The following is an 18,962-nucleotide window of genomic DNA, read 5'->3' on the forward strand; positions in this document are numbered from 1 at the left end:
TCTGAGTATAATCTACTAACCCTTGCACTGCCAGATCGGCCTACAACTCATTGCAAAAGATCTCCCAGCACAAACTGGGTTAATAATAGCTGTATTGCCCTGTGCATTAGGACTATCCCTCCTATTACAAATAAGGTTTAGTAGTGAGGTCGTTGATTGATGTTATTGGAAGCCCACACAAGACTATGGCATAGAAGAGCCGTAGGTCAGGGACACAGCCAAACATTGCGTTAACCCCTTCAGTCTTAGACACTTCCCCCTCAACAACAATAAACGTCATCTCAAGCAGAGGTCAAAATAATGTATTCAAGCAGAGGGAGAGTGTGCACATCGATTGAAATACGCAATGAATTAGTGTGAAGCCTATGGGGAAGTGGGATCCATCTGAAGCTGCAGAGCACTATTAGACTCAAATGCTTGCAAAATCATTACAGAACCAGGCGACCAAGCTATTCAATGGTCACTATGCCCGGGTAACATTCTGCTCTACAATGAGACAGACCAATAGCCAAGCAATGGGAGTCAACAATATTTTAGTAACCATCATATAAAAAAATAATGCTATATATCAACTGTATGCTTTAATATACACTCTCTCTCTCTCTCTCTCTCATATATATGTCCATTTATATAAATACCAATTAAATAGGTGTTTTGTTTGAATCTGAAATACTGAATTTAACTGTACAATGTAGGTAGATTTAAAAAAAAAAAAACGAATTGAAGGTACTTTGAAATGAATCTAATGAAAGGAATAGGAAAAGATGAATAAAAACCATAAAAAGAAAAATAACGATGAAAAACGTGCTGCAAAAATCAAAATAATAAATAGGTGAGATGGAAAAAGACAAAATAATAATAATATTAATAATAATAACAATAAACATAACAGGTATAACTTCTTAATTAAATCAGTAGGTATCAAAAAATAAATCCCCACACCTGTATTATTATAGTAAAATTCAGCAAAATAATGTAAATCGCTTTATTTTACAGAAAAGGGAACCTCATCTGAATGAGGGTGAACCCTTCAAAGGCTCCTACCTATTTCATATGTTAACCCAGTGTGATTATTCTGAAGCTAAGGGGTTAAATAAAAGAGGATGTATATATGTCTATAAATAGGACTGTCGTGCACTCACAATACTAATCGGAGATATGCTTTGTGTGTGTTGTGGATAATATGAGCGTATGCCTTGACATGTCGCATTGAATAATGGGAAGTATGTTATTAATAGCATTGCAATGGGTTTGGGGTCCCATGTGCAGTAATACATGTGGTGCATTCGCAGGAAGAGGGAGGCTGTTCTGCAGTTTAAAGTGTAAGTGGTTTTGGGACATAAGGAGACTCAGATGGAGTGGGAGTGTTAATAGATGGGGAATGTAGGGTGGTGGTTGATCTGCTCTCCTGTTGAGTAGCACAGTGCCTGAAGTCCTTGGAAGTGTAGGGTGCTTTCTGCTTTGCTTTTATCTGGTTAACAAAGGCAGGTGTGTCTATCACTTCTGCTAATGTTCACACAGTGATATTTCTACTCTGCATCCAACTCCACCCACAGGATGGCATGTGGGGGGTGGAAGTTGGGGGGGGGGGGGGGGGTGTTTGTATCCATGAGCTCTGCCTGGGATTAGCAAATCATGACCTCTATTAAGGGCTTCTGTGGAAATCTCATCACTGAGGTGCAAAAGCAAAGAGAGGAGACTGTGAGGGAAGGGGGGAGAGGGGGTGTGAGGGGAGGGGGTGTGAGTGAAGGGGGAGAGGGGTGTGTGGGGGAAGAGGGAGAGGGGTGTGTGAGGGAAGGGAGAGAGAGAGGTGGGGCGTGAGGGGAAAGAGAGAGAGAGAGGTGGGGTGTGAGGAGAGAGAGGTGGGGCATGAGGAGAGAGAGAAAGAGAGAGAGAGGTAGGGCATGAGGAGAGAGAGAGAGAGAGGTGGGGTGTGAGGGGAAAGGGAGAGAGAGGTGGGGAGTGAGGGAAGATAGGTGGGGTGGTGAGGGGAGAGAGGTGGGGCATGAGAGGAGAGAGAATGTGGGGCATGCATGAAGGGGGAGAGAGAAAGAGAAAGAGAGGGAGAGGTGGGGTGTGAGGGGAAGGGAGAGTGGAGGGAGGGAAAGGTAGGGTGTGAGAGGGGAGGGAAGAGAGAGGTGGGGCGTGAGGGGAAAGAGAGAGAGAGGTGGGGCGTGAGGGGAAAGAGAGAGAGAGGTGGGGTGTGAGGAGAGAGAGGTGGGGCATGAGGAGAAAGAGAAAGAGAGAGAGGTAGGGCATGAGGAGAGAGAGTGAGAGAGGTGGGGTGTGAGGGGAAAGGGACAGAGAGGTGTGGTGTGAGGGGAGAGAGGTGGGCGAGAGGAGAGAGAGGTGGGGCATGAGAGGAGAGAGGTGGGGCATGCATGAGGGGGGAGAGAGAAAGAGAGAGAGAGAGAGGGGTGGGGGATGAGGGGAGAGAGAGAGGTGGGGAATGAGAGGAGAGAGAGAGAGGTAGGGTGTGAGGGCGGAGAGAGAAAGAGAGAGAGAGGTGGGACGTGAGGGGGAGAGAGAGTTGGGGCATGAGGGGTGTGAGAAATAGAGAGAGAGAAGTGGGATGTGAGGGTTGAGAGAAAGACAGAGGTGGGGCGTGAGGGGAGAGAAAGTGAGGTGGGGTGTGAGGAGAGAGAAAGAGAGACAGAGGTGAAGCATGAGGGGAGAGAGAAAGAGAGACAGAGGTGGAGCGTGAGGGGAGAGAGAAAGAGAGACAGAGGTGGAGCGTGAGGGGAGAGAGAAAGAGAGGGAGAGGTGGGGCGTGAGGGGAGAGAGGTGTGGTGTGAGGGGAGAGAGAGGTGGAGAATGAGAGCAGAGAGAGGTGGGGTGTGAGGGGGAGCGAGAGACAGAGAGAGTTGGGGCATGAGGGGAGAGAAAAAGAAAAAGAGAGAGAGAGAGAGGAAGTGGGGTGTGAGGTGTAAGAGAAAGAGAGAGGTGGGTCATGAGGGGAAAGAGAGAGGTGGGGCATGAGGGGAGCGAGAGAGGTGGGATGTGAGGGGAGAGAGTGAGAGGAGGGGTGTGAGGGTAGAGAGAGGTAGGGCGTGAGTGTGGAGAGAGAGAGAGAGGTGGGAGGCGTGAAGGGGAGGGAGAGAGATGGGAGGGAGAGAGAGAAGTGGGGTGGGAGGGGAGAGAGAGGGGTGGGAGGGGCGAGAGAGGTGGAGTGGGAGGGGAGAGAGAGAGGTTGGGTGGGGTGGGAGGGGAGAGAGAGGTGGGTGGGGTGGGAGAGAAGGGAGAGAGGTGGAGTCGGAGGGGAGGGAGAGAGATGGGGAGGGAGGGAGATGGGAGGGGAGGGAGAGAGATGGGAGGGGAGGGAGAGAGATGGGGTGGGAGGGAGAGAGATGGGGTTGGAGGGGAGGAGAGAGGTGGGGTGGGAGGAAGAGAGGTTGGGTGGGAGGGGAGGAGAGAGAGAGGTGGGTGGGGTGGGAGGGAAGGAGAGAGGTGGAGTCGGAGGGGAGGGAGAGAGATGGGGAGGGAGAGAGATGGGGAGGGAGAGAGATGGGAGGGGAGGGAGAGAGATGGGGTGGGAGAGGAGGGAGAGAGATGGGGTGGGAGGGGAGGGAGAGAGGTGGGGTGGGAGGGAAGAGAGGTTGGGTGGGAGGGGAGGAAGAGAGATTGGGTGGGAAGGGAGGTAGAGAGGTGGGGTGGGAGGGGAGGAAGAGAGGTGGGGTGGGAGGGGAGGGCGAGAGGTGGGGTGGGGGGGAGGGAGAGAGGTGGGGTGGGAGGGGAGAGAGGTGGGGTGGGAGGGGAGGGAGAGAGGGGGTGGGAGGGAGAGAGGGGGTGGGAGGGTGGGGAGGGAGATGGTGAGAAAGAAAGATGGGGTGGGAGGGGAGGGAGAAAGATGGGGTGGGAGGGAGGGAGAAAGATGGCGTGGGAGGGGAGGGAGAAAGATGGGGTGGGAGGGGAGGCAGAAGATGGGGTAGCTGGTGAGGAAGAGGGAGAAAGATGGGTGGGTGGGGAGGGAGAAAGATGGGGTGGGAGAGGAGGGAGGAAGATGGGGTGGGTGGGAGAAAGATGGGTGGGTGGGGAGGGAGAAAGATGAGAGAGAGGTGGGACATGAGAGGAGAGAGAGGTGGGGAGGGAGAAAGATGGGGTGGGTGGGGAGGGAGAAAGATGGGGTGGGTGGGGAGGGAGAAAGATGGGGTGGGGGGAGGGAGAGAGATGGGGTGTGAGGGCAGGGAGGGAGATGGGGTGGGAGGGCAGGGAGGGAGGGAGATGGGGTGGGAGGGCAGGAGAGAGATGGGGTGGGAGGGGAGGGAGGGAGAGATTGGGTGTGGTGGAGGGGAGGGAAGTGAGATGGGTGGGAAGGGAGGTAGAGAGGTGGGGTGGGAGGGGAGGTAGAGAGGTGGGGTGGGAGGGGAGGTAGAGAGGTGGGGTGGGATGGAAAGAGGTGGGGTGTAAGGGGAGAGGGGGTGGGAGGGGAGAGAGGGGTGGGAGGGGAGAGAGAGAGAGAGAGAGAGAGAGAGAGAGAGAGAGAGAGAGAGAGAGAGAGAGAGAGAGAGAGAGAGAGAGAGAGAGAGAGAGAGATGGTGTGAGAGAGAGATGGTGTGAAAGGATAGAGAGAGGTCCGGAATGAAGGAGTGTGAGGGTGAGAGAAAGAGAGAGGTGGGACATGAGGGGAAAGAGAAGTGGGGTGTGAGGGTAGAGAGAGTGAGGTGGGGCATGAGGGGGGAGATAGAGATAAGTCTGAGAGGGGAGAAAGATAGAGAAAGAGAGAGAGAGGTGGGGCTTGAGGGGGGAGAAAGAGAGAGATAGGTGGGGCGTGAAGGGGAGGAGAGAGATGGGGTGGGAGAGAAGGAGGTGGGGTTGGAGGGAAGAGAGGTCGAATGGGAGGGGAGGGAGAGTGGTGGAGTGGGAGGGGATGAGGGAGAGTGGTGGGGTGGGAGGGAAGGGGGGGAGAAGTGTGGTGGGGTGGGGTGGGAGGGATATAGTGGTGGGGTGTGAGGGGAGGGGGAGAGTGGTGGGGTGGGATGGGAGGGAGACGGGGTGGGGAGGGAGAGAGACTGGGTGGGAGGGGAGGGAGAGAGGCTGGGTGGGAGGGGAGAGAGATGGGGTGGGAGGGGGTGGGAGTGGGGGAGGGAGATGGGGTGGGAGGGGGAGGGAGATGGGGTGGGAGGGAGATGGGGTGGGAGGGGGGGAGATGGGGTGGGAGGGGAGGGAGAGAGAAAGAGGATGTTGGGGAGAGACAGACAGGGGATGCAGGGTGGAATGAGAAATTGAAAGGATAGCAAGGTTGAGAGTGAGAGGGCTAGAGAGTGAGAGTGAGGGGGTTAGAGTGAGTGAGAGGGCTAGAGAGAGTGAGATGGATAGAGAGAGTGAGATGGATAGAGAGAGTGATAGAGCGATGGATAGAGAGTTAAAAAGGGAAGATGACAGTCTGAGAGAAAGAAGGAATTGGGACTCGAAGCAGAAAAGAAAACTAGTAAGAAAAAGCGAGATATAGTCTACAGAACTCAGTGTGAACGAGACAATATATCGTTCATTCGTGTGTGTGTGTGTGTGGTGTGTGTATATATATATATATATATATATATATATATACACACACACACACACATACGCACACAGTGAGAGAGAGAGAGAGAGAGAGAGAGAGAGAGAGAGAGAGAGAGAGAGAGAGAGAGAGAGAGAGAGAGAGAGAGAGAGAGAGAAAACAATTGGACAATGCATTATTTGTGATATGTGAAATCTATAACAATCTATGACGTTCTGATAAAAAAAAAAACCCCTAGACGTCACACTAAAGGATGCTACATAGGGGAATACATCCGTTCTCATTTAGCTTTCCTGGATTGGTAACCTAACCCCTGCATTGCCTGATCACACCCGTGCCAGTTTACAGCACTACCTGAATAGCCATGATAGATCTGTGCCTTGGTGGCAAGAGCTGACTCACCTGAGTTCAGGCTGCCCTCCTTCAGGCTGCTGCTGTTGGTATAATCCTCTTTGCAGACAAATTTATTCTCGTCTATAATATACAGTTCTTCCCCTGTCGAGAGCTGCTTGTTGCAAACCATACAGGTGAAACAATTCAGGTGAAACACCTTACTCCTGGCTTTCCTGACCAAGTCACTGGGAGATATTCCTAGAGCGCACCCTGCACATTTGGTACCAAACCTCCTGAAAACAAAGACAATGCAATCAGTTACAATGCCCACAGCAGACCAACAAGTCAATGACATCCAGAAACGAAATGCATAGGAGATGTAATGGGGGTTTGGGTGTCAAATTGATCCCAGGTGCAACAAAAAAATCAAATACAATCTAAAAGAAAGAAGAAAAGGGGTGGTGGGGTGGTGGGGTGGTGGGGGGGGGGGGGTATAAAATGGAAAGATGTATCTTATTACTTTGGTATCTGGTGCAATTTTATACAAAACCCCAATGATACTGTCATCATTGTAAGGAGTATGATGGTCAGGGTGCTGGCCTCTGAAGTGGTAGATCGCAGTTTGAGACCATGTGGGACGTCTGCCTATTTACACCACTATATTTACTTGTCTTTAACCAGGCTAGCAGTACAACGTAAGGCGGTGAGCTATTTTGGTCAACCTGTTTGAAATTCCTCTGCCATGCACAGTTGCATACACAGATATAAAACATTATTTAATGACTGGGTAAGATTTATTGATAATAACCCAACCTCTAACATGCTCCATTGCCAAATACAAAAAAAATAAATAAATATATATATATATATAATTAAACGCAGCATCGGATGTTGCGTATTTCCGCCTCAGTTTGGGACATGAAGATAAACAAATCTGCCTATTTTGACAAATCACAAATGGAGCAAATCACAATATTGTTATTATTTTCTTCAGAATATAAAATATTTGGGTACATTTCTAGAACGATTTGACTCCACGAGCTGGTCGACTACATCGCTTGCCAATAAATGTATTTCAATTAGTTCCCTTATTGTGAATTTAAAGGCACTTTTTTTTTTGGATAGCTGGAAACGGCAAAATTCAGAAATCTAACACAGAAAAATGTATTTTGACTTATTTCAAATACATATTTGTCCACTGAAAAATAACACAATTTAAAAACAAAACAAACAAAAAAACGCCTTTTATTTTATTTACTTTGTCTACACAGTGTAGTCATTACTCCGCATTAAAATGATCCATAATAAACATCAATAAAACCTTTCCCAAACTATGAAACCAAAATATTAGCTGTTTATTGTTTGCACGTAAAAATAATGAATAATGACATTTTCTTTTGTATGATATAAAAAAAAGAAAATGAATTGTAACTTAAAATATTTAAATATTTTCCATGAAAAATCAGATTTTTTTGTTCCAAAAAATTAACATCGATTCATTAGCAAATGCTTATATATTTATATATATATATATATATATATATATATATATATATATATAAAAATAAAAAAAATATATATATATATACACCGCCGCATCGAATGGAATTCGTTTAATAATATATTATCTTCATAGAAAAACAAAATATATAAAGATTATTGGTTTCATTTTCATTTTGTAAATATTTTGGGAGTATCACATATTAATGAGGATTTTGGAAATCTGGGGTTGTTTCGTTTTCCAGACTGTGCGTTATCCAAGGCGACGAGGAGCTGTTTTCTAACACTAGCAATGGGAAGCTGATAAGGGAAAAAATGTTAGATTGGGAGTTTAATTTGCAGCAGAGAGTCCCCCAGACGAATGTACAGTAAGTACCATGTGAATTGTATTTACCGACTGTGCTAAAAAAAAGCACGAGGAGCCTAAAAACTATAATGTTCTCTATTCTGCACGAACATTCGCACCAAAACTAATTTTATTCGAAGGTATAAGTGTATTTATATGTTTGTACTAATAAAATATATTCGTTTCTTAAATGAAATACTGTATTACAAAATACATTTGTAGATCAAATGAATTCAAATATTCCTACACTTAAAAAAACCCCCCAACAACAAATATATACATATTATATTACACACATTTAAACTGGTTGATATATATAATGTGTGTTTGATGTGTGTCTGTATACATATGTAATATGTGTGTGTGTGTATATATATATATACACATATATATAAATAAATTCGTTATTTGTGTAGTCACCGTAATTTACGAATATAGCTATAAATACATATGGAAGATGTGTGCAAAATATATATATATATATATATATATATATATATATCAGCGTTCAATTTGAATGCTCCTTGATTAAGTCGATTTTAAGTTGTTAATTTGTTTTACCTCTCCTAAAATGTATTATTATCATAATTAGCATATTAGATGTGGAAGGTATTCAGAGGGGTTTCACCTGAGTTTGTGTGCTTAGTATTTAAGGAATTCTTATACTCGGTACTGATAGAAGAAAAACACACCTTCTCACCCCCCCCCCCCCCCCCCACTCATTCAGTGACTTTGATTTACCGAATGCATTATAGGTCATAAGTCATCTGTGTCTTATCCACAAGAATAATTAGCTCACCTGCACCTTATCAAAAATCATTAAACGCTCCTAAAGTGTTTGCACATTAGTGAGGAGGGAACTTCAAAGACCAGCAAGTTAAATCTAAGCCCAGGCACTTGTTTGATAGCTACCGTCTACCCTGCTTAACCCTTTCGCTGCCAGCCAGGCCTACAGGCCCCTTGGCGGCTAATTTGCCTGTCACTTGAGGAGTTAAAGGGCAGGAAATCCACTTTTTTTTCTTAGGTATATATTCAAAAGCACAAATGGGCAGATTTAGCTCAATTACATATGCAAAGTAATAAGAATCCAGAGCTGGGGCTATCTTTAACATGACAAAGAGACACATTCTTGATGGTAAATACATGGATTTGCCTCCCTTATTTTCCCCTAAACAATCCTGCATTAGTGTCGCTTATATAGGGGGAAATGTTACAGGGGGGGTTTCCCCCCCCTAAGCAACCTGCTATTGTTATAACAGGAGCTGCGAGAATTGACTTAACTTGCATTGTTTAAACAGAATTCATGTGCAAAAATTCAGACCCCAGCAAAGGAAGAAGTGAGAGAACTGCAACTAGGGAATTTGTATTTTAAATGAAGGGTTCCTTATTTGCATTGCCGGTTAATACTGTATACAAGTGCTGCATTCATTTAAAAAGCAGGTACATTGGTGTAATATTCGTTCTGGACAGGTTGGATGGAGAGAAAGGCAGAGAAGAAAATAGTGATAAATATAGGCAAAGAAAGCTTAATTTCGATGGTGTTTGTGTGTGTGTGTGTGTGTGTGTGTATGTATATATATATATATATTTATATATATGCACACACAGTAGTTGGAACAACACATATGCATTATATTATCTATATTTTATGCTATATAGAGATGTTAGGCTTCATCTTAAACATAGATGGTCATATAGACAAATCTTTTACAAATTAAATTCATAATTAAATAATATATATACTGGATATATATATATATATAATATATATATATATATATATATATATATATATATATATATATATATATATATATATATATATAATCCCATTTCACGCAAGGACTGAAGGACTATGTAGAAAGGGAACTGGATTTGACAGCAATGCATTTGTGTTAATATGTTAAATATAGGGGTACATTCATTTGATTTAGTTTATATTATGTATAGAAATCAAAAGTTAAATTAAATGAAGCTAAATTGAACTTAGTATAGAAAGGTTCTTTTAAAGCCCCTGCTATGGATAGGTATGTTGATCATTACCCTTTTTTTTAAACTTCCTCCGCACGTTATGCATAAATATGTGAAATAATACAGTATAAATACATATTTAAAAAAGTGCATGTATGTATGTGTGTGTGTGTGTGTGTGTGTGTGTGTGTGTGTGTGTGTGTGTGTGTGTATGTATGTATGTATGTATGTATGTATATATATATATATATATATATATATATATATATATATATATATATATATATATATATATATATATATATACTGTAACATTGCTGAATGGTGCATGAATATCTCCCCCAGAAATAAATGATATATTTTAAGAATATTACACACCGCTTAACATAACTTAAGGACTAAGTTATGGTATTGCCTTCAATTAAGAATGCACTTATATAGGTTGGGGTGGTCACCTAGCTTGATGCTAAGGGTCCAATAAGGTTTTCCAGTGGCAACCTAACTGCTGATATACCTGGTGTTGAACCCCTTGCAGCAAAGGGGGTTAGAAGGTGTCATTAAGATTTTTGGTGGCTCTTTCAACACGATGCCCCCATCACATCCTTAATGCCTGTATGACAGACCCAAGGGGGTGGCGAGTTCCTTTGACAGGTTCTTAAAAGAAACGTCCCATTACCAGGAAATAAAAAAAAAAACAGGTTCTTACCTGAAGAAGTCATTTTTGCAGTACAGCTTCCCTTCCCTGGAGAAACACTTCTCCGTCAGGTTGCATTTGCACTCACAGCACTGAACACACTTCACATGCCAAGCTCTGTCCAGCACATTGAGGAGAAAACGGTCCAGGATGGGCCTTTCACACCCAGCGCAATGGACCATCATGGTTCAACCACAAGCGCCTACACCAGCACCGCCCACCCCAAAAACCACATAGACCCCCCAAAAAAACACCACCACCAGCTGGAGCTTCAGAGTCTCAAGAGGTCGCACCACAGAGCTGTTATGAATGGAACACCGTTGTTGCTATGAAGTATCGGGTCTTCTCCAAGGATGACTCTTTGGACCAACACTGGGCATGGAAACGTGACAGGTGATTTCTCTTCCTCTGTGTCCCCCACCCTCCCTCCCTCCCCCCTCTGGCTTTATTTCCTCATTCCTTTAACCAGTATATTCTTTCAAAGCCAAGATACACCGAGGACCTGCAGCAGGGACTTCCTTTCTGGGTGGAACACAATCCTACAGACCCTTCTTGGTGGCACTTCCCTGCACTCCCCCTCTATGCCCCATAATCAGCTTTGTGTGCCAAGCCTGGTAATTCGCGCATCCTTATTCAGATTTGGTGACGTCCCCTGTCACATAGGCCCACCTAGCAGCCAATCACAGGCCAGTGGCCATGGTGACTAGTTAATTTATAGCATATCTAGATTGGCTGGAGAATGGTCCTTGGCATTAGCAGAGGGCTGTGATGACACAGGGATGCTGCTGATGAGTTAGGGCTGGATAAAGTAGGTAGTCTTTCTCCATTATGGTCAGAGTGTTGATAAATAAATGACTTTTAGATGTGTTGGTCTCTTCTGTTTTTTAAGGGCAGGTAGAGAGGGGAGAGAGAGAACAACTGGAGGAAGAGGAGGAGGAGGGTGGGGAGCTCCCTGTAACCTGATCGGTTTCTGTGTGTCAACAGAGAACACATTAAAAAGAACAAAAGCAGCATTTTTGCATCACTATGAACAGTTTAAATGCCCCCTCTTTGTCTGGTAACATACACCTTGAATTCAAAAAGGGGAGAATACAAACTGAGCAGTGTATGGGGATTCCTCTTAGGCTATAAACCCAAAAGGGGGTAACCCTAATGAAAAGGTATGCAATGTATATGACAAGACAATGCCTCTCATGCTATTCTCCCTATGCATTTCTACTGGGGGCATTTGCCATTTTCTCTCTCCCCCTTTTCCCCCTCCTAAATTTAGGTCAACTTTGTTATGCAGACTAGAGGAATTACCAGTTTTCTCGCTTTCCGTCCCGTTAACTCATTCCGTGCTGGAAAATGACCGTAGACACATTGCAAAACAGGTGCAAACAATGAGATAAATATCAACAGAGATTTCTAAAAAAAAAACAGACAAAAATGCTATTGCTGTAAAAGTGTTTTTTGTGCTAAAACACACACACACACACACACACACACACACACACACACACACACACACACACACACACACACACACACACACACACACACACACACACACACACACACACACACACACACACACACACACACACACACACACACACCCCACCATCATGGTGTGTGTGTGTGTGTGTGTGTGTGTGTGTGTGTGTGTGTGTGTGTGTGTGTGTATATATATATATATATATATATATATATACAATCATGATGATATGTTTGTAAAACACTAATCGGCAAAATATATATAATTATGTTGATTCTGATTTAAAATACTATTATTGCAAAACTAATAATATGCACCCAGGTAGATTTAACCCTAACAGTTTATTGCCAAAGTGAGATATATTGCAGATTCTGATATGGTATTTAATCCTTTCAGTGCCAGGGAGTGTTAATAGAAATGATAATATACCGAGCTTTCCAACCTCACAAGTCTCTTCTTCAAGTGTACTGTCTTAGTAACAGTTTAATTTGGAGTGTGTGTGTGTGTGTGTGTGTGTGTGTGTGTGTGTGTGTGTGTGTGTGTGTGTGTGTGTGTGTGTGTGTGTGTGTGTGTGTGTGTGTTTTTTTTTTAATCCCAGTTGGTTTTTTAGTCCTGCAGCATTTTCTGAGCTCTTGAGAAAAGGAAAAAGTTTCTGGCGTTATCCTGATGTTGGGAAGTAAACAGCATTTATTAACTGGGAGGAGAAACAGCCTTATAACTTAGTTATGCAAAGGGCTGTCCATTCATTATGTTCAGTTAATACCAAGTTTATTTACCTTATTGCTTGGGACAAGAGAAAGGAGCCTGCAGTGCCCTCCCTCCTACTCTCCTTTGACTTGTAAAAAGGCACTGGATTTGCAAAAACTGGATTAGGTATAGAAGCCCCCCCCCCCCCATCAGAACCCAGCCTTTCTTTTTTTGGAAACAAAAAGACCCTTTTAAGTAACCCTGTCGAGAGAGAGAGATCAGCAAGGGAGTTACTATCTTCAAAAAAAAGGTTGGACATCTGATTAATATTATTGAAATCAGGAATGTATTTTCCCCTTATGAGATATCATTGGATGATATGTCACTGGGGTTTTTTGTTTGCCTTCCTGTGAATCAATATACTATAATGAAAAATATAGGATAAAGTATCTGTCGCCTAAATTTAGCATAGGTTGAACTCAATGGACATGTCTTTTTTCAACCCCATCTACTATGTATGCAACTATGTAACTATATAAAACGATGTAACTATATGTAACCGTGTAACTATATGTAACTATATAAAACTATGTAACTATATGTAACTATATGTAACTATATAAACCCATGTAACTATATGTAACTATGTAACTATATGTAACTATATGTAACTATATGAAACCATGTAACTATGTAACTATATGTAACTATGTAACTATATGTAACTATATAAACCCATGTAACTATATGTAACTATGTAACTATATGTAACTATGTAACTATATGAAACCATGTAACTATGTAACTATATGTAACTATGTAACTATATGTAACTATGTAACTATATGTAACTATGTAACTATATGTAACTATGTAACTATATAAACCTATGTAACTATACAAAACTATGTAACTATGTAACTATATGTAACTAAATGTTACTATGTAACTATATGTAACTATGTAACTATATGTAGCTAAATGTAACTAAATGTTACTATGTAACTATATAACTATATGTAACTATGTAAACCATTATAGGATCAAAGTGACCTAAGTTCAGTGATATGTTTAATGGATTACATTTTGATAGGTTTCTTTCTTTAAAAAAAAAAAAAAACAAAACTTGAATTTAAAAAAAAAAAATAATTCCGTTGATACATAGCTATGTCTAATTCTGCGCTACCGATATAAGCTGCCGTTTCAGAATTTATGCCACGTTCAACTTGGCATACGATTTGGGGGCCAATAAACTGCACACAAAAAAACAAAAACATTTTTGATGTTTAAGGCACAAAATCAGAAATAAAATAAAACATAGGGACACATAAAGTATATTTCTCGGGTTTCCTGCGTCAATTCAACCCCAAAAAAAACATTTTTTTTGCAAAGCTTGGAGCCTCATTGTCTGTGTCAGAGAAGCAGTTAGGAGAAGGGGAAGAATAAGAGAGAGATAATGTACAAAGAACTCATTCTAAGCGTCACCGCACAATTTAAAAGACATTTCCAGGGTGTTCTTTCCAAAAATGACTTACAAATACTTATGCTTCTGATTTTAATTTGATTACCTAATTATACCCATATCGCATAGCTCCACATTAGGCTGCGTCCCCGCTAGCGCTGAGCGGGTGGCGCTTGGCGTAGGTGACTTGCATATATATATATGCAAGTCCCTGCTCATGCGATGCGCGCATGCGTATGCGCAGGCACACACGCTCACCGGCACTCGGTGCTTAGGTAAACAAATTTTTGAAACTTTCTAGCACGCTCAGCTTCCCCTGCAGCATCCCCTCCACCCTCCCCCCCCCTCCCCACGAGCGCTTGCGAAAATTTTAAGGACACCCGGCGCTCATGCTTGGAGAGCTCACCAAGCATGAGCGCTCAGCGCCAGCGGGGACAAAGCCTTACCCCTTAACCCAAGGGTGCTGAACTCCAGTCCTCAAGAACCCCCAACAGGTCAGGTTTTCAGGATAGCTCTACTTCAGCACAGATGGCTCAGTCTGAGCCACTGATTGGGCCACCTGTGCTGAAGCAGGGATATCCTGAAAACATGACCTATTGGGGGGGCTTGAGCACTGGAGTTGAGAGCCCCTTTTTTTAGTGGAGTAGTTCCAAAACTGACACAGTATTACAAATTAAAGGAGCAGTTCATGCATCAGCCTACATGTGTGTTTAAAAACAATAAATAAATCAGTTCTGTAGTATTCGATAATACTTACTACATTCTTTTATAAATTCAACTTTTAATGACATTTTTTATGAGTTAATATACTGAGGATCCTTTGATTTCTATAGCAGGTTTTAGCCCACCTCCCCAGCAGTGCAAGATATTTGTAAGGACTGAGCCACTAATTGAGCCAGCTGTGCTGAAGTAGGGATATCCTGAAAACCTGGCCTGTTTGCGGCCCTCGAGGACTGGAGTTGTGCAGGCCTGTTTGTAACACTTTTCTATTTGTGATAATTTGTTGCCAGTTTCAGCTGCAAACTGTAACAATTGATAATGTTACATTACTAATGTAAGAATACATTGTAGCTGTTGAGTTACACTGACTGATGGATTGCTTGAAACTGAAAGGCGGCCATTTAGTGAACCCTGGGAAGCAGGATTTTGCTGATAGATTAGGGGAGACCAAATCAATTGTCAGCTTAGGTAATTAGTTTTCAATAAAGGCAATCAAAAGCTGCATATATTAAAACAAAGAAAATATATATCTTTTTTTAAAGTGCCGCTTGGATCGCCACTTTAACAGCAAGAGTTAATGCCTTCAAGTTCCTACAATGAAAGTATAATGTCCATCTAAATGTTATTAGTATATATATATATATGTATATTCATAATGATTCCATTATCTATTTTTTGTGGGCCCTTTTAAATTATAGTCCTAACATATCCTTTTTATTTCAGCCCTAATCCCTACAAAATTGGAATCTCTGCTGCATTTTGTCATCCGGGGTGGGAAGCAGCACTTACCTACCGTCCAGGATGAATTACCCATTAAAAGCTATGAGGTGGCTGAGTGCCAGCTCCCTTATTGGTTGCCAAGTGGGAAGGGTGCTTTAACCCTTGCAGTGCCACAGGGGCTTGGGGTTAAGTTACAATATTATAAGCAATTATATTTACTATTATCAAACCCAGTCTTAGGTTTGAAGGGTGTGAGTCCCAGATCTCTGTGTATTAGGAGGGGGTGAGGGGTGTGCCCCCTGATGTCTGCATATTAGGAGGGGGTGAGGGGTACGTATCCCTGATGTTTACGTATTACGGGGTGAGGGGTGTGTCCCCCTGATTTCTGTGTATTAGGAGGGGGTGAGAGGCATGTGTCCCTATCTGTGTATTAGGGGGGTAAGTGGTATGTGTCCCTGATATCTGTGTATTAGGAGGGGAAGAGGTATGTGTACCTAATATATATAAATGTCAGATATAGCCGCAATCGATTCACCATTTCAAATCTTAAAGTAAAACAGAAAACCAATAGTCAGGTATAGGTATAACCTCTGGTGGAGCTAAAGGACCAGAATAATATATAACCACAGAAGAGAAAAAAGAGCTCCTGTATAAAGCATTCAAGTTGAAGAAAAATAACGGAGGACACTTTGCACCTGATGAGTATCACATTTGTTTCGCTACTGATTATACCAGAACATTATACATTGCCACCATTTTTCGAACTGTTACTTGTAAACAGCATCACGAGTGTACCATTAGAATATCGGTGTTATAAGCTTATGCCGGATTTGGACACTCAACTATTCTTACAATAGTATTTGTTATGGGTTTGCTATTTGGCAATTTGATTCCCTCTCTTATTAATGACCTGTTATTTATATTAATTGTCATTTATATGATTGTCACGTGTATTACTGCTGTGAAGCGCTATGTACATTAATGGCGCTATATAACTAAAGACCTACAATACAATACAATAAGGGTTATGTTTTTCTATCTTTGCCCACCAGATCACATACCTTGCTAGGTAAGTTGCATTTTGTGCAACTCGTATTGTTTCACTTATATTTGAATTGTTTATTGTTTTTTCTTCGTTATTATTAAAGTCCATCTCATGTTTCTTCAGCTTGAATGCTTTATATAGGAACTGTTTTTTTATCTTCTGCGTTTTATATATATATATATATATATATATATATATATATATATATATATATATATATATATATATATATCAGTACCGTGTTAGCCAAGCTTTAATAATCAATAATACATTTTTTATTATATATATATAAATATATACACACATATATTTGCACAGATGAATGTATAATGTATATACTCACATACATAGGAATACTCAGTGCAATATATATATATATATATATATATATATATATATATATATATATATATATATCATACAATTCTCACCTATAATTCCCCAGTTTATGTAGCCCTAAGCAGAGGCTCCTCTCTGCATCCCATCATCTTATCACAGGCAGGCCCTGGTCAGATTGCCTTTATGTCACAGATTATTTATTTTGACTGGTAATGTGGGAAATACATTTGCAGTCACCCTTGAGTGGGTAATCGGGATCTGCAGGCTGCTGATAACACCAGCAGCTCTGCTTCCCTGCTAACCCCTTCACTGCCAGCTGCTGAGCGGGGCTCCTGGTCAGGCGATGGGGCTAACAAGGGCAGAAAAGTGGAAGCTCCCCAGGAAAGTCCATTCTGAAGGGCTAATTCTTCACTCACATCAATGAGGCTGAGAATGAGTGGAGCTGTGTTTTCTTGAATGGAGGCTCACTGTAATGAGTAAGACTGCCTTCCAGTGAGTGACTCACTCCAGTAAGTTACTCCAATGAGTGAGACAGACTTCCAATGAGTAAGACTGCCTTCCAGTGAGTGACAATCCAGTTAGTGAGAGTTACTTCAGTGAGTGACATGGCCTTCCAATGAGTATGCCTGCCTTCCAATGAGTGAGTCACTACAGTTTATGAGAGTTAATCAAGTGAGTGACACGGCCTTCCAATGAGTAAGACTTCCTTCCAGTGAGTGACTCACTCACTCACTCGTTAGTGAGAGTTACTTCAGTGAGTGACACAGCCTTCCAAGGAATAAGACTGCCTTCCAGTGAGTGAGTCACTCCAGTTAGTGAGAGTTACTCCAGTGAGTGACAGGGCCTTCCAATGAGTAAGACTTCCTTCCAGTGAGTGAGTCACTCCAGTTAGTGAGAGTTACTCCAGTGAGTGACACCACCTTCCAATGAGTAAGACTGCCTTCCAGTTAGTGACTCACTCCAGTTAGTGAGAGCTACTCCAGTGAGTGAGACTGCCTTTGAATGAGTGAGACTCTTTCCAAATGAGTAAAACTATCTACAGATGAGTGAGACTTTTTGATATTGAGTCCAAACAGTAGGTACAATTATTGAGTAACACTCACTCCAGGTCCCCTATTTAATATAGTGGGAAGCAGCGAACACAACTAAGTGGCTCTCACTCAAGCAAATGGAGGTTACTGTATTGTTACCAAAACATTAACAGCTCCTCGCCATATTATATACACAGGAAAATTAGGATTAAACCTGCCAAAGAGTGAGACTGCTCTTGAGTGAGTCAGACTGCACTCCAATGCATGAAACTGACATGGAAAGGGTGAGATTGCACTCCAATGCATGTGAGTGCCATTTAAAGAATGAGACTGCACTCCAATGCATGAGACTAGCATTTAAAGGGCGAGGCTGCACTCCAATGCACGAGACTGGCATTTAAAGGGTGAGACTGCACTCCAATGCATGAGACTGGGATTTAAAGGGTGAGACTGCACTCCAATGCACGAGACTGGCATTTAAAGGGCGAGACTGCACTCCAATGCACGAGACTGGCATTTAAAGGGTGAGACTGCACTCCAATGCACGAGACTAGCATTTAAAGGGTGAGACTGCACTCCAATGCACGAGACTGACTTTCAACGTGTGATATTCGCACATTAATTCAGGTACCTTCAATGGGGCCATCCAAATGACTCTAGGGTTAACCCTTAGTGTGTCAGAGGGTGGGCCTGGCACTGAATGTTGTATTTTTATTTTTTATAAATACTAAAACTTCAATTCCAGGCCTCATACCATCCACCCTATAACCGCTTCACTTACCTGCAATGCTCTGTATGGGGAATGAAACACTTACATCCTCCCTTTTATAATAATTTAGTCTATAAGGCCTGTAACTCCTCCTAAAATGTCAAATGTAGCCTGGATTCCATAAGCAGAGAGCAGAAGGCGTTTGGGAAGCTACAGATTGAACAGTGCGTGATCTATTTACGATCATCTGAGTCCTATACATCCCCTGTGCTTTCTAATTAATTCTGTCTTTGTCAGGGAACTCATATAAATAGTTGATAAATACAAATTAACAGAGTAACAGTGGATTCTGAGCCAGTCATTGAAAAGACACTGAAAAATGACATGTTTGCTTTGTTACAGTTACAAACACATCATATGAAAATGTG

General features: G+C 42.5%; 1 protein-coding gene across 1 annotated transcript in view; it reads right to left on the reverse strand.

The window, feature by feature from the left end:
* Positions 1-10,529, reverse strand: part of LHX5 (LIM homeobox 5) — a 30,318-nt gene extending 19,789 nt beyond the window's left edge. The window contains exons 1-2 of the mRNA XM_075567895.1: positions 10,357-10,529; positions 5,903-6,126 (exon numbers count right to left, since the gene is read on the reverse strand). Coding sequence (XP_075424010.1) covers positions 5,903-6,126; positions 10,357-10,529 — 397 coding nt within the window. The remainder of the gene's footprint in view (positions 1-5,902; positions 6,127-10,356) is intronic.
* Positions 10,530-18,962: the final 8,433 nt, after the last annotated feature.

Source organism: Ascaphus truei, chromosome 13 (assembly GCF_040206685.1).
Source record: "Ascaphus truei isolate aAscTru1 chromosome 13, aAscTru1.hap1, whole genome shotgun sequence".
Lineage (NCBI taxonomy): Eukaryota > Metazoa > Chordata > Amphibia > Anura > Ascaphidae > Ascaphus > Ascaphus truei.